The sequence below is a fragment of the Rhinoderma darwinii genome, chromosome 4, assembly GCF_050947455.1.
Source record: "Rhinoderma darwinii isolate aRhiDar2 chromosome 4, aRhiDar2.hap1, whole genome shotgun sequence".
Classification (NCBI taxonomy): Eukaryota; Metazoa; Chordata; class Amphibia; order Anura; family Rhinodermatidae; genus Rhinoderma; species Rhinoderma darwinii.
Window position 1 is genome coordinate 218,513,682 of NC_134690.1, and position 12,173 is coordinate 218,525,854.

Below are 12,173 nucleotides of genomic sequence, written 5' to 3' on the forward strand. Positions count from 1 at the left end.
CAATTGTATCTCTGATAAAGTATTTGCAAAGGTTAAAAGTTGTGAAGTTACTTACAATTCTAGTAATATATATTAAAAAGTTATTTATATAAAGAAAATTTATTAAATTATCTCTTGATAAACAGAAAAGAAAAAAAAAAAAAAAAAAAAAAAAAAAAAAAAAAAAAAAAAAAAATCGAGATTCAAAATCGAAAACGCCCAAAGTGTTAAAAAAAGATCTCGATTTTAGTTTTTGGCAAAATCACCCAGCCCTAGGTGTGTCCCAATGCTTTTGTCCATAAAGTGTAGATAACACAGGATCCACCATTGAGAACATGTGATAGACACGCCCCCCCCCCCCCTCCATGCACAACGACCTCTGAACTGGTCACAGAGCATGCCTAGAAAATTCTCCCACAGAAGTCAATGGGTCCCCCACTGGTTCCTATGGTCCACATGGCTGTTGTAAAGCAGATCTCTAAATGCTGTTAACAGAGCAGCTCAGGCAAGATGGCTGCCCCCATAATTATGTACAGAAAATAGAAAAAAATAAAAAAATAAAATAAAAACAAGTTTTACTATCTCGTTTTAATCAGGAAATAAAATCTTGAGTATATATTCCCTTTAAAAGATATTGAATAGTTTGGATTCCAGGTCAAATGTGCTACAATGTCTTTATTTCCAGAGGGGAAACCTGGTGACAGGTCTTCATTAAATTGTGTTCACCCTGGCAAATCACATGCAACAGAAGGTAGAGGCAGCGGGGTGAATACGATGACATGAGTTCTCCACTGGAAACTTTTTATAAATGACCCATTATTTTACAATATGTTTTTTGGCAAAGTTGAAATCAACTTCCGAGAAAGCCCTTACCTTTATTTCAGCAACCCAAGTGTAGCTTTGTTGACGTATGATTTATGAGCATCACATTCCCCCGTAGAAATATTTTTAAATACAATGTCAATGGCATAACACCACATACATGATAAAAAGACTCCCTGTAATCTTACCTCATAAGGCAGCTTGTCAAAATAGCCATTATTTGTCCAATCCCTGAGGGTGGCGCTACTGAACTGATTAGTAAGGCAGTCAATTCCGCAGCCATCTTTATCATCATAGTCGTCTTCATCCAAATCATTCATATCAATGGTGACGGTTTTCAATGAAAGCATTGGCTTCTCTTTCACACCATGTAATTCCACAGCATCTAACTCCGTGTAATATTCCAAAAGAGAGCTATTGGTTTCCAGGCGTAAGAGATTCGTTGGGAAATCGATTTCTTTTATACAGGGGGTGAACTGGCGAGCCTGAGGAGAATGAACACGTGTGGGTTCTGCCGACCAGATCGTTTCCCATCTAGAAGCGAGGAAGAGTACATTACCACTTTCACCTGTTCATAATAACTGATAGATTTCAATACATACTATAGATCACACCAGGCCTTTCTAAACCCGGTCATCTCACTGCTGGGCACAAACTACTCAAATGAAATGACCACCTATGCTGTCAAAAATGGTAACCGGACAGCTTCCATCCCTCAGGCCTCATGCACAAGGCCGTATTTGTTTTGCAGTCCGTCGGACAGCAAAAAAACTTTCATGCTACTGTGTGCCATCCGGACTGACGGATCCACAACAATTCACTAGTATTGGTGAATCTGCAAATCCGTACCGTAAAATGACTTGTCCTGAGTTTTTGCGGTCCGGATTTGCGGCCCCCGCACCAATCCGTGTAAATCACGGTCGTGTGTATGGGGCCATACAAAACAACGGGTCAGCAATTTATCCGCAAAAATGTGGATAAATTGTGGTCGCAAAAATACGGTCTTGTGCATGAGGCCTTACAGTCTGCATCTCCGCCTTTATTAACTACATAAAAAGTTCAACAACTTTGTAAATACAATGCAATATGTGTTTAATATCTAGAAGTCAAAGCCTTTATTAATTATAGTCTAGAACTGAATTTACAATTCTCCCTGTCGTCACTGGAAACAGTCAGCAGGCACAGACATATTAAAAGAGAATCTATTACCAAAAGGCATTAATGCTGTGTCTTTGGAGCAAACATTGAACAATATGATGAATATATTCTCCATTTTCTTTCAGTGATTTACATTGCTGTCCTGAATTTAAAGAGAACCTTTCACTTGCCCATACATTTGCGAACCCTGTCTCCCATTTTCCTATCCCCCTCCGTTATTGAGATATCGGTGCCGTAATATTTGGCGCCCGAAATGTAAATAACCCCCTGGACTGTCAATGGGGCATGTAGATGGCAAGGGGGCGTGTTACTATCGCTGTGACACCGTCCAATCAGCTACTGACAGTGTGACAGCTGCTTGCGCTGTGTGATCTCTCGCGCGAGATTAGTCTTTCCTTCACAAGGGCTGGAGAGAGGAGAGCGTGTAGCCGCGCTCCCCTGCCAGGGAACAGAAGAGAAGAAGAAAAATGTGAGTTATTCTTCTGTTCCGTGGTGGCGGGAGTATCGTCGGCAGCAGCGTCGGAGCTGTGCGCGCGCATGCTCTCACTCTTCAGCTCTCGGCAGACAAGGACGACAAGACTGTGTGATCTTTCGAGAGATCACACAGCAGAAGCAGCTGTCACACTGTCCTTAGCTGATTGGACAGTGTCACAGCGATGTTACACGCCCCGTTTCCAATTACACGCCCCATTGACAATTCAGGGGGTTATTTAGGGGGTTATTTACATATGCAGCACCCATATCTAAATAACGGAGGAGGATAGGAAAAAATGTAAAGTGAGACAGGGCTTGTGCATCCCTGCCTATTACATGCTGCACATGTATGGGCAGGTGAAAGGTTCTCTTTAATGACTTCTGTTAAATATTATGGGTTACGCCTAATTTAGAAGCAGATTGGTCGATCATGTGACCTCACAAATATTGGTGAAAGATACTCTTTGAGGCCTCGTGCCTGTAATCACGTCCCGCGATTGGGAGCACGGTTAGCCGCCGACTGCATTTTCGTGCCATGCTCCCATACAAAGTATGGTAGCACGGCCCCGTAAAAAAAAGAAATAAGAAATCGAAAAAGTAAGACATGCTCCATAATTCCCGGCATGGTTCTACGGACACCCTTCAGTAGGGAGACCAAAAGGTGTCCGCCGCCAATAGAACCGGGCGGGTCCGTAATTGCGGACCGGATTGCAATCCGCAGTTAGAGTTTTTTACAGTCGTGTGAATGGGGCCTAACAGTTTAGCGGAGATGCTATTATGTAATGGGAGTGGGTTTTCCATACACCAGATTGCTGTACAGCATCTGCTGCAAAGATAAAACCTGCTAGAATACTGTGCAGACACTGAACCAGCAAGAAGTGCTAGATTTCAGCTCTGAAGCGTGCAGAAATGTGAGACTATAATACAGGCTGTAACAGGTGCAATACAATGAATTTAAGTTGCTCAACCTTTTTATGTAGATTAATTCTAAACTGTGAAAATGTGTCCAAAAGGTCGACCTATTGCTAGCGCATTATAGCATCAGTAACGTCTGTATAGGCTCAAAACAACTTTTTAAAGGGCCTTCATGAGTGACAATGTGTTATGAACTTCCTGTACAGACCCTATCCTACCTCAGGTGAAGTTTTCATAGAGAAAGTTGTAGTTTAAAGTGTCTTAAAGGGGTTTTCCCATCTTAGATAATTATGGCATTTCTACAGGACATGCCATAAATGTCCAGCATCAAGAGAACAGCGGTGGCCTGACGTCTACAAAAGTTGCGGAAACAGCCAAGCAAACTCGCTTAGCTGTTTCCTTAAACTGTCTCCGATGCAGAAAAAGCTCTGAATATGCACAAGCCACCTCTCCATTTATGCAGCAGCCATTAGTCAACTCAACTGATGGAAATGAGGTTAGGGCAACCCCATTCTCCTGATAGGTGGAGGATCAGTTATTTATAGGCAAGAAAAAAAACAAAATAGATCCCAGATGTTCGGTATTATATTTAAAAAATGTTGTAACAATTGGCACAGACACTTATACCCATTCGTTTGGATCAATTTAGGCTGTGTTTACACTTGCATCTTGTTTTTTGTTTATAAAGGAAACTACAAAGTATAGCCAAGTCTGTCACACGACGGATACCATCAATGCGGTCCATCATATTCGGCTGAGGTGTCCGTCGTTTTGACGTGAAAAATAGCGCTGCATGTGACGGAGGTTCAGAAAGATGTGAACACAGGTCTTGCAAAAAAAAACAAAAAAAAACACCACAACAAATAGATGTGGTTAAGCAAAATACAATGTTTTTATAAGAACCTGTTGACACGGCGTGTATTTGACTGGTATAGCGCCAAAATACGATGATTAAGCTTCCAATGACATCAACGGGCAAGCACGCTATTAGTACATACAAGTTCTTTTTTTATGCTAGCGTATTTAAATTACGACTTCCCGCTAAAAGAAAAATGGGTCAAGTTAATTATTGAAGTTTAAAGTTAATGGGAGTCGTAAATAGGCGCCAGAAAAGGAGTTCAAAAACACGCCGAAAAAGTGTCAAAAACATCTGTATTTTAAAAAGTGCTTTACAAAAATGCTGGCATATTGGACATGTCACAACGTGCACTAATTCTAAACAGTCTGCATGAGCGCTCTGGTGTCCTGTAGGTCAGGCCCATACAACACCAGTTACTGGACCATCAAAATTAGCCATGCCAGAATGGTTACACAGGGGCAAAATACCCCTTGTGGCCAACATTAACAGAACGTTAAAGGGAACCTGTCACAGTGGTACAAGCTGCAAAACAGCACGTACCTCCATGACTCAACCGATCCTGCGACCACTAAGAATAGAGGCCGGTGGCTGTCCATTTCCATGCCATCCAGCAAGTGACGGCAGCATTGAAAAGGTGCCATTATATTTGCATAACCAGGTTGCGTACAGGGCATTGTTCATTTGCGATGTTGCCATTCTGTGTACGTTTCACCAATTTTTTTATTTTTCGGTTATGCGGACACTGTACTTATAATGTTGATGATAATGACTGTTTGGTAAGAGCCTTTGTGAACTTATGGAAACAAACTGGAAATTCCTTCTAGTCGGTTATATGTGTACACCATTAATTTGTTGGGGGGAACAAAATGATGTACACGTTTATACCTATGTTATTATATACCAGTGACTTGGATACATAAAAATAGCAATAAGTGGTATCAACTAGTCATATATATTTACCTTATTTTTGTGTCCTATGAGAATTGATACGAGCCCAAGTGTTTCCCATGAGTAAAGGAAACTCATAGAAACTGCAGTATCAAGACTTTGTGCAGTAATCTTAGCATCAACAATAGGATTCATTACTAAAACCTTTGCGACAAAAAGAACGATTTAGAATCCAGACGTTTATAGCTTATTAACAATGGTCGGAACTCATAGCGACCTTACCTTACTTCAGTAGGAGTGATCTGAGAGTAGGGATTTGCAGAACAAGCAAGAATCTTCACAACGGATCCCGGATGGTAAGTTTCAAGAATATGAACCGCCATAGGATAAACGGGCTCCTCAAAAGCAAGCTCTACGTAATCCTGACTAAAGAAGCTTGGTGATGTTCTCTTGAAATGAAGGGCAGAGTTTGCACTTTGATGCCACCACTTTCCATACGTCCGAAATACAGCCGTCTGGGTGAAATCTCCAGAACTCGGATAGACATTAGGAGCACCTGCTAAATTCCACATGGTGTAAGACATGCTGTTTTCACTTCCATAGTGGGAACTGAAATCCAAAATCTCCTTGGAATACTGTACAGCTTCAGTGGACATTGGCAAAGCGCGGCTGTTGGATTCAATGGCTCTGCGACTGTTCATCATTTCCCCTCTATTAGCTAACCGGGCTCGGCGGCGGAGGCAAATGTAGTAAAACATGCTCAGGACTGTTAGCATGGGAAACCAAGACGACATGTAGCTCAAACAGACGGGACCAGTGAATGGAGTGGTCTAACTTGTTTCTTGTAGTAACTGATAGATGACCTGGTAAACGCATCCCTGCGGAAAAAGAAGCGGAGTTTAGATTAAAACCTTAAAGTATTGCTGCTAAAACCACCTAATGTGCAGCTATGAAGTGTCAAGTACATAAGAACCACCATATTAACAATTGGAGTAGGAACACACAGGGCGCATACACTGCGTAAAAGCAAACCGCGTATTCGTCCTGGAAGACGCAGGGAATTCCACCAGAAAAACCGCACCGAGTTGTGGTCCAGTGTTTCAGGCGGAATATCCGATGCGGAAATGCTGAAGGAAAAGTTTATACTTACCACCCAGGCATTGTCATGGTCACGCATCCCTCTGTTCTGCGCACAGCCCACCCTCCTGGGATGACTGTAATCCATGTGACTGCTGCAGCCTTTGATTGGACTTGCAGCAGTCACGTGGGATGAAACATCATTCTAGGAGGCCGGGAATCGCAGCATTTTCACCACAAAATTTGCAATATGTGGCTCTGTTGTGTGTCTTACCTCCCCATTGAATTCACTAGGGAAAACCCGCAACAGAACAGCAGCTTAAAAAAAAAAAAAAACGCACCGCAGGTCACTTTATGGATGTTTTTTTCGGCTGCGGAGTTTCTGCAAAGAAATCCGCACTGTATACGCTGTGTGTTCCCACCGTTAAGGCTACTTATAGGGTAAATTCAGATGGATTTTGCAGCAGATTTTGCTGTGGATTTGCTGCGGATCTCCCCCTGTGAACGGCAAAGTGTGAAATCTGCTGTGGACCTGCCACAAAATTGACATGCTGTGGATTTATAAATCTGATTCATTCCCTGAACTGCTTGTGGATTTTTTTTCTTTCCCGCTACATTTAGATGTGGTTTTGAGAACCTTACCCCCATGCATCATCCTGTCAATTCTCCCAGATTAAACAGTGTGAAATTCTGCACTGAAAATCTGCAACATGTGAACATAGTGCAAGCTGTACCAAACTGTCCTTGGTCAGTGTTACAATGTGTTACTTGAATACTGGAAGTTGAAGGCATTATAAAAATAAATAATATTATGATACTAGTTAGTCTACTGTAATCTGCACCATGAAGCCAAGGCTGTACCCACCCACCCACAGGGGGCACGCGTGGCCTCTCGGGAACGTCCACTGGTGGTGACAGCTGATGGTCTGGAGTCGGAGGCGCGCCACCACCAGATGATCACCCGGGCAGTTACCTTTACAGAAGGGGTTGCCTTGATGAGTGTTAGTAGTTGGCACCCATAGAAATAACAGAAGTAGGTGCACGTGGGGTAAACCAGTAGGTGTGCTGGACCCGTTAATATCTCTTCGTTGGGGTATCTTATAGATGTCATTAACCTATTATTGTGGGGAATAGATGGAAGTCAGAGTACTTGTAGGAAGCCCACATATGAGCGGTCACCCAGGAGTGCCACCCATGGGGTCACTGCAGCAGTTCTATAAACTATCATATGATATGTACTTCTACCACGCCATACTCTTCCTTCTAGAACTCTATACGTGGACGAAGCCAACGACAACACACGCCACTCACAAGACTTTATCACAAGCCCTGCTCGGCAATAATAGAAGCACAGAGCAAGTTATTTACACAGCCTCTCCCACTGACACTACACGGGAAGCCTGCTGCCGCTTCCGGACTAAGCAACGACGTACTGCCTATTCCCGTTACCTTCCAGCTGTACCGAGCCAGCCGGTACAGAGCTGCTGAGTAACGGCACAGCACACCGGCTACCGGAAGTAGTTTAAGCACTAACCCTGCAAAACATTTCCCAGGCCCGCCTACCGTACTCAGCAGCAGCCAATGACAGTGCAGGATGCCGAGCACCTGTACAAATAGGGGGTTTGCAATAGAAGTGACTAGATCATAGGAGGGAGGCTATGATTGGTCATTCCTGGAAGCACGTGATGACTGATGTTTGGGCGTGTCTGTTCGCTCTTCTGAGTGACGTGGGAATGGCGCTCGCTTATCTTATTTAAAGGAGCCGTCTCCAGGCTCTGTTGTTTGCGGAGATGAGGCTGCTTTACTGACAACTTGTCGTGATTGGTCACTGGAATGTTATAGAGTCGATCACTTTTGTGTATCTCATCTTGTGCTTTGGATTTATAGGCTCTATTCACGTGACAGTTAAAAACGGCCGTTTTCAGAACTATGAAGTTCTAGTGGTATGTTTAGGGTATGTGCACACGTAGTGTTTTCGGGCCGAAAAATGGATGAAAAATCGGAAGCAGAACACCTACAAAAAATACGGTGCTCTGTTCCGACGCGCAGCCGTTTTTCAAAACGGCTGCGAAAAAGTGCATGTCGCTTCAGCCGTTTTTCATTTACTATATAAAAACACCTACAAAAGCGGCCATAAAAAACGCATCAAAAAATGTGAGTTGCTGAAAATCAGGAGCTGTTTTCCCATGAAAACAGCTCTGTATTTTCAGAAGTTTTTTATTTTGTCTGTGCACATACCCTTACACGGCTTATATTCTGGCTGATTTTGGAGCAGAAAACCCACGTTTTAGGGTATGTTCACACACTTATTAAAAAACATCTGAAAATACGGTTTTCAGCCGTTTTTTTAGCAACTCGCATTTTTCGAAGCGGTTTTTACGGTCGTGTTTGGAGCTGTTTTTTTATAGAGTCAATGAAAAACGGCTGAAGAAGTGACATGCACTTTTTTGCGGGCGTTTTTTGCGTGGCTGTTTTTCAAAACGGCCCTTTGGAACAGATTGCCATTTTTCACATTGAAATCAATGGGCAGATGTTTGGAGGCGTTCTGCTTCCAATTTTTTGGCCGTTTGCGGCCCGAAAAACAGCCAAAAATAAGCCGTTTGAACATACCTTAATGCTCCAAAGTACACTTGAAATAAGGGCCGGTTCACATCACCGTTTGCTCTCCGTTCAGGGGTTCCGTCGGAGGTTTCCGTCGTGGAACCCCACAACAGAAAGTCAAATGGAAACCACAGCTTCTGTTTGCATCACCACTGATATCAATAGTGACGGAAAAACTGCTAAATGGTTTCAGTTTGTCACCGTTCCGGCTGTTGTTTTAGTTTGACTTTCCTTTGCGGGGTTCCACGACGGGAACCCCGGAACGGAAAGCGAACGCTGATGTGAACCGGCCCTAAGCCTGCAAACAGTTTCCCATTCGTTTCCAGTGAGAAATATACTGTGCTGCTCACATAAAGTGTATTTTTACGCCGCTGAATTAAAAAAACACCTCGTAAAAAGAAGTCGCTTGCCACTGCTTGAGGCGTTTTTGGAGTGACGAGGCTTCTTTTTACAAGGCGTTTTTTTAATTTAACAGCATTAAAATATACTATGAGAATAGCACAGTGTATTTCCCATTTAATTCAATGGGAAGCTGTTTTAGACGTTTTGCTAGTGTTTTTTCAGGCGTATTTCAAGGTGTTTACGCTCAGAAATACGCCTGAAAAATCTATGGCCAGATTCACACGAGCGTATACGGTCCGTATGTCGGCAGGATTTCCCGGACCGAACACACGTCAGGGAGCCGGGCTCCTAGCGCCATAGTTCTCTCTGACACCAGGTGTCCCTGCCTCGCGGGAAAACTGTCCCGTACTGAAAACATGATTACAGTACGGGACCGTTTTTCCGCAGCGAAGCAGGGACTCCTAGCGTCATAGATAACTATGACAATAAGAGCCCGGCTCCCTGAAGTGTGTTTGGTCCGGGAAATTCTGCCGACATACAGACCGTATATCACGGACTGAACACGCTCATGTGAATCCGGCCTATATGTGAACATACTCTATGAAAAATGCCTCAAAAGAAGCTTCAAATGAAAAACGCCTTCATTTTCAGCTTCAATAAATGCCTTGAAATCAGAGGCTGTTTTCCTTTGAAAACAGCTGTGTAATTCTCAGCCCCTTCTTTTTGTACGTGTGAACATACCCTATGGGTGTATACATGTCAATGGATCCGTTTTTAACGGCCGTATTTTTTTCATTGTTGTGTGGATATAGCCAGTACAATTAGAACAGGATTGTGTGTAATTGTATTAAAAAGACTAGATCCCATTACACGATTAGGGTATGTTCACATGGCTTATTTTCAACTGTTTTTTGGGCCGTAAACAGCCGAAAAACAGCCAAAAAATCTGAAGCAGAACGCCTCCAAAAATCTGCCCATTGATTTCAATGGGAAAAACAGCGTTCTGTTATGACGGGTCGTTTTTTTTGTGGCCGTTTTCCAAAATGGCCACATAAAAAAAACCGCCGTGAAAACGAAGTACAGGTCATTTCTTGGGATGTTTTTGGAGCCTTTTCTCGTTGACTCTTTTGAAAACAGCTCAAAAAGCGGCCGTAAAAAACACTGCGAGAAAAACGCAGCGAAAATCGCAAGTGGCTTAAAAAAACGTCTGAAAATCAGGATTTGTTTTCCCTTGAAGACAGCTCCGTATTTTCAGACGTTTTTGACTCAGCGTGTGAACATACCCTGACTGATACAAATATTCGCCATCGTGTCGGTAAAAGGGGATGTGGCTTTCAATGCGATCGGTCGCTGGTCGGATAGTTGATATAAATGATCGGCGTATCATCATGCCAGACTAATCCGGCAGATCATGGAGGGAGTTTAAGAAAAAAAACAGTGGGTTTGCACAAAGTGGCAAATGATCGGTCGTATTTGGACGATCATGCAGTACACGTTTGTTTGTAGTCGGACTAAAAAATACAACCTGACAGATTAAAATTTTAGCAGACTAGTCTCCCGTCGGCCATTGCGAACCATCGTTTCGGACAACTTTTATGTATACGGCCAGCTAAAGACTGGTAACATATCACAGGCAATGGGTTTGCAATGCGATCTCATGCAAGATCACAGCACAAATCTTCATGCACGTGATCGTAGCAAATAGGAGGCAGGACTATTGTATTGGTATAATAGTGACCGAAAATCCAATACTTGGACTTTTTGCGATTATGAAATGGTGGATGTGTGCATGGACATTTGCAGACGTGCGATTCCATAGACACATTATACAATATCGTATATGTGATCATAAAAAGCTTATAAACTCATTATAAGTAGGGGCATTGAGGTTCTCTTCTGGCTACCAGGACCTCTCTGGACCAAACCACTTCCATTCCACCAAATAAAAAAATACCTCCTACTTTCTTGAAGTGCAGGAACTCCTTAACCTCAAACACATCGGCAGAACCGCTGGGAGCAAATGCAGGACTAGGAGTTTCAGTGTATCGGTTCAGGACCACAGGCTTCAGGAGGGACACATGAAAGGATTTGGGGATCTGGAGGGTAGGAGTCTTACGAACACACGCGTACCCAGCCAGTTTGGAACTGTGTCCCCAGCGAAGAATTCTCCTCCTGTCTGCCAATCGCACAAAAGTCATCCCCGGAGGAATGTCTCTAACTTGCAAGGGATTTCCAGAAATAATGCAGGACGGGTCTATGATACATTGAAGGGAGTCCACAGTGTCCTCAGTTTTAAATGATGTGGACAGGGCATCGGCCCTCACATTTTTGTCAGCGGGACGTTAGTGGAGCACAAATTGGAACCGGGTGAAGAACAGCGACCACCTGGCTTGACGGGGGTTCAGCCGCTGAGCATACTGAAGATAGGTGAGGTTCTTGTGGTCGGTATATATCAGGATTGGGGGAGGTGCGCCCTCTAGTAATGTCTCCACTTCTCCAGAGCCAATTTGATGGCCAGTAACTCCTGATCCCCAATGGAGTAATTGCACTCTGTGGGCGAAAAAAGTCTAGAGTACTACTGGCTTTCCTTTGACGCTTCTCTGGAACAGAAGTGCACCTGCACCAATAGAGGCAGCGTCCACCTCCAATGAGAACTGTCGAGACACGTATGGAAGATGGAGGCTGAAGTGAAGGCACTCTGAAGGCTATTAATTGCTGATTCTGCCTCCGGAGTCCACAACTTGTCGTTCACACCCTTCTTGGTAAGGGTAGAGATGGGAGCCGTCAGTGAAGAGAAGTTTGGGATAAACTGCCGAAAGGTGAATCCCAAAAAACGCTGTATGAACCGCGGACCCTGAGGATGTGGCCATTCCAGGACGGACTTTACTTTCTCCTGATCCATCTTGAGGCCTTGATCCAAGATGATGTAGCCCAGGAAGGGCAGAGAATTATTTTCAAAAGTGCACTTATCCAGCTTGGCGTACAGATGATTCTCCCTTAATCGTAGCAGAACTTGACGGACATGCCTCCGATGAGTCGTCGGATCTGGAGAGAAGAT

General features: G+C 43.6%; 1 protein-coding gene across 4 annotated transcripts in view; it reads right to left on the reverse strand.

Annotated features, from left to right (window-relative positions):
- FBXL4 (F-box and leucine rich repeat protein 4) overlaps nt 1–7,950 on the reverse strand; it is a 43,155-nt gene extending 35,205 nt beyond the window's left edge. For 2 of the 4 annotated variants that reach the window (XM_075864193.1, XM_075864195.1), the window contains exons 1-3: nt 7,622–7,718; nt 5,378–5,973; nt 990–1,335 (exon numbers count right to left, since the gene is read on the reverse strand). In XM_075864193.1, coding sequence (XP_075720308.1) covers nt 990–1,335; nt 5,378–5,889 — 858 coding nt within the window. In that variant the 5' untranslated portion in view covers nt 5,890–5,973; nt 7,622–7,718. The other 2 variants (XM_075864194.1, XM_075864196.1) reach the window with 2 other exon arrangements.
- Nucleotides 7,951–12,173: the final 4,223 nt, after the last annotated feature.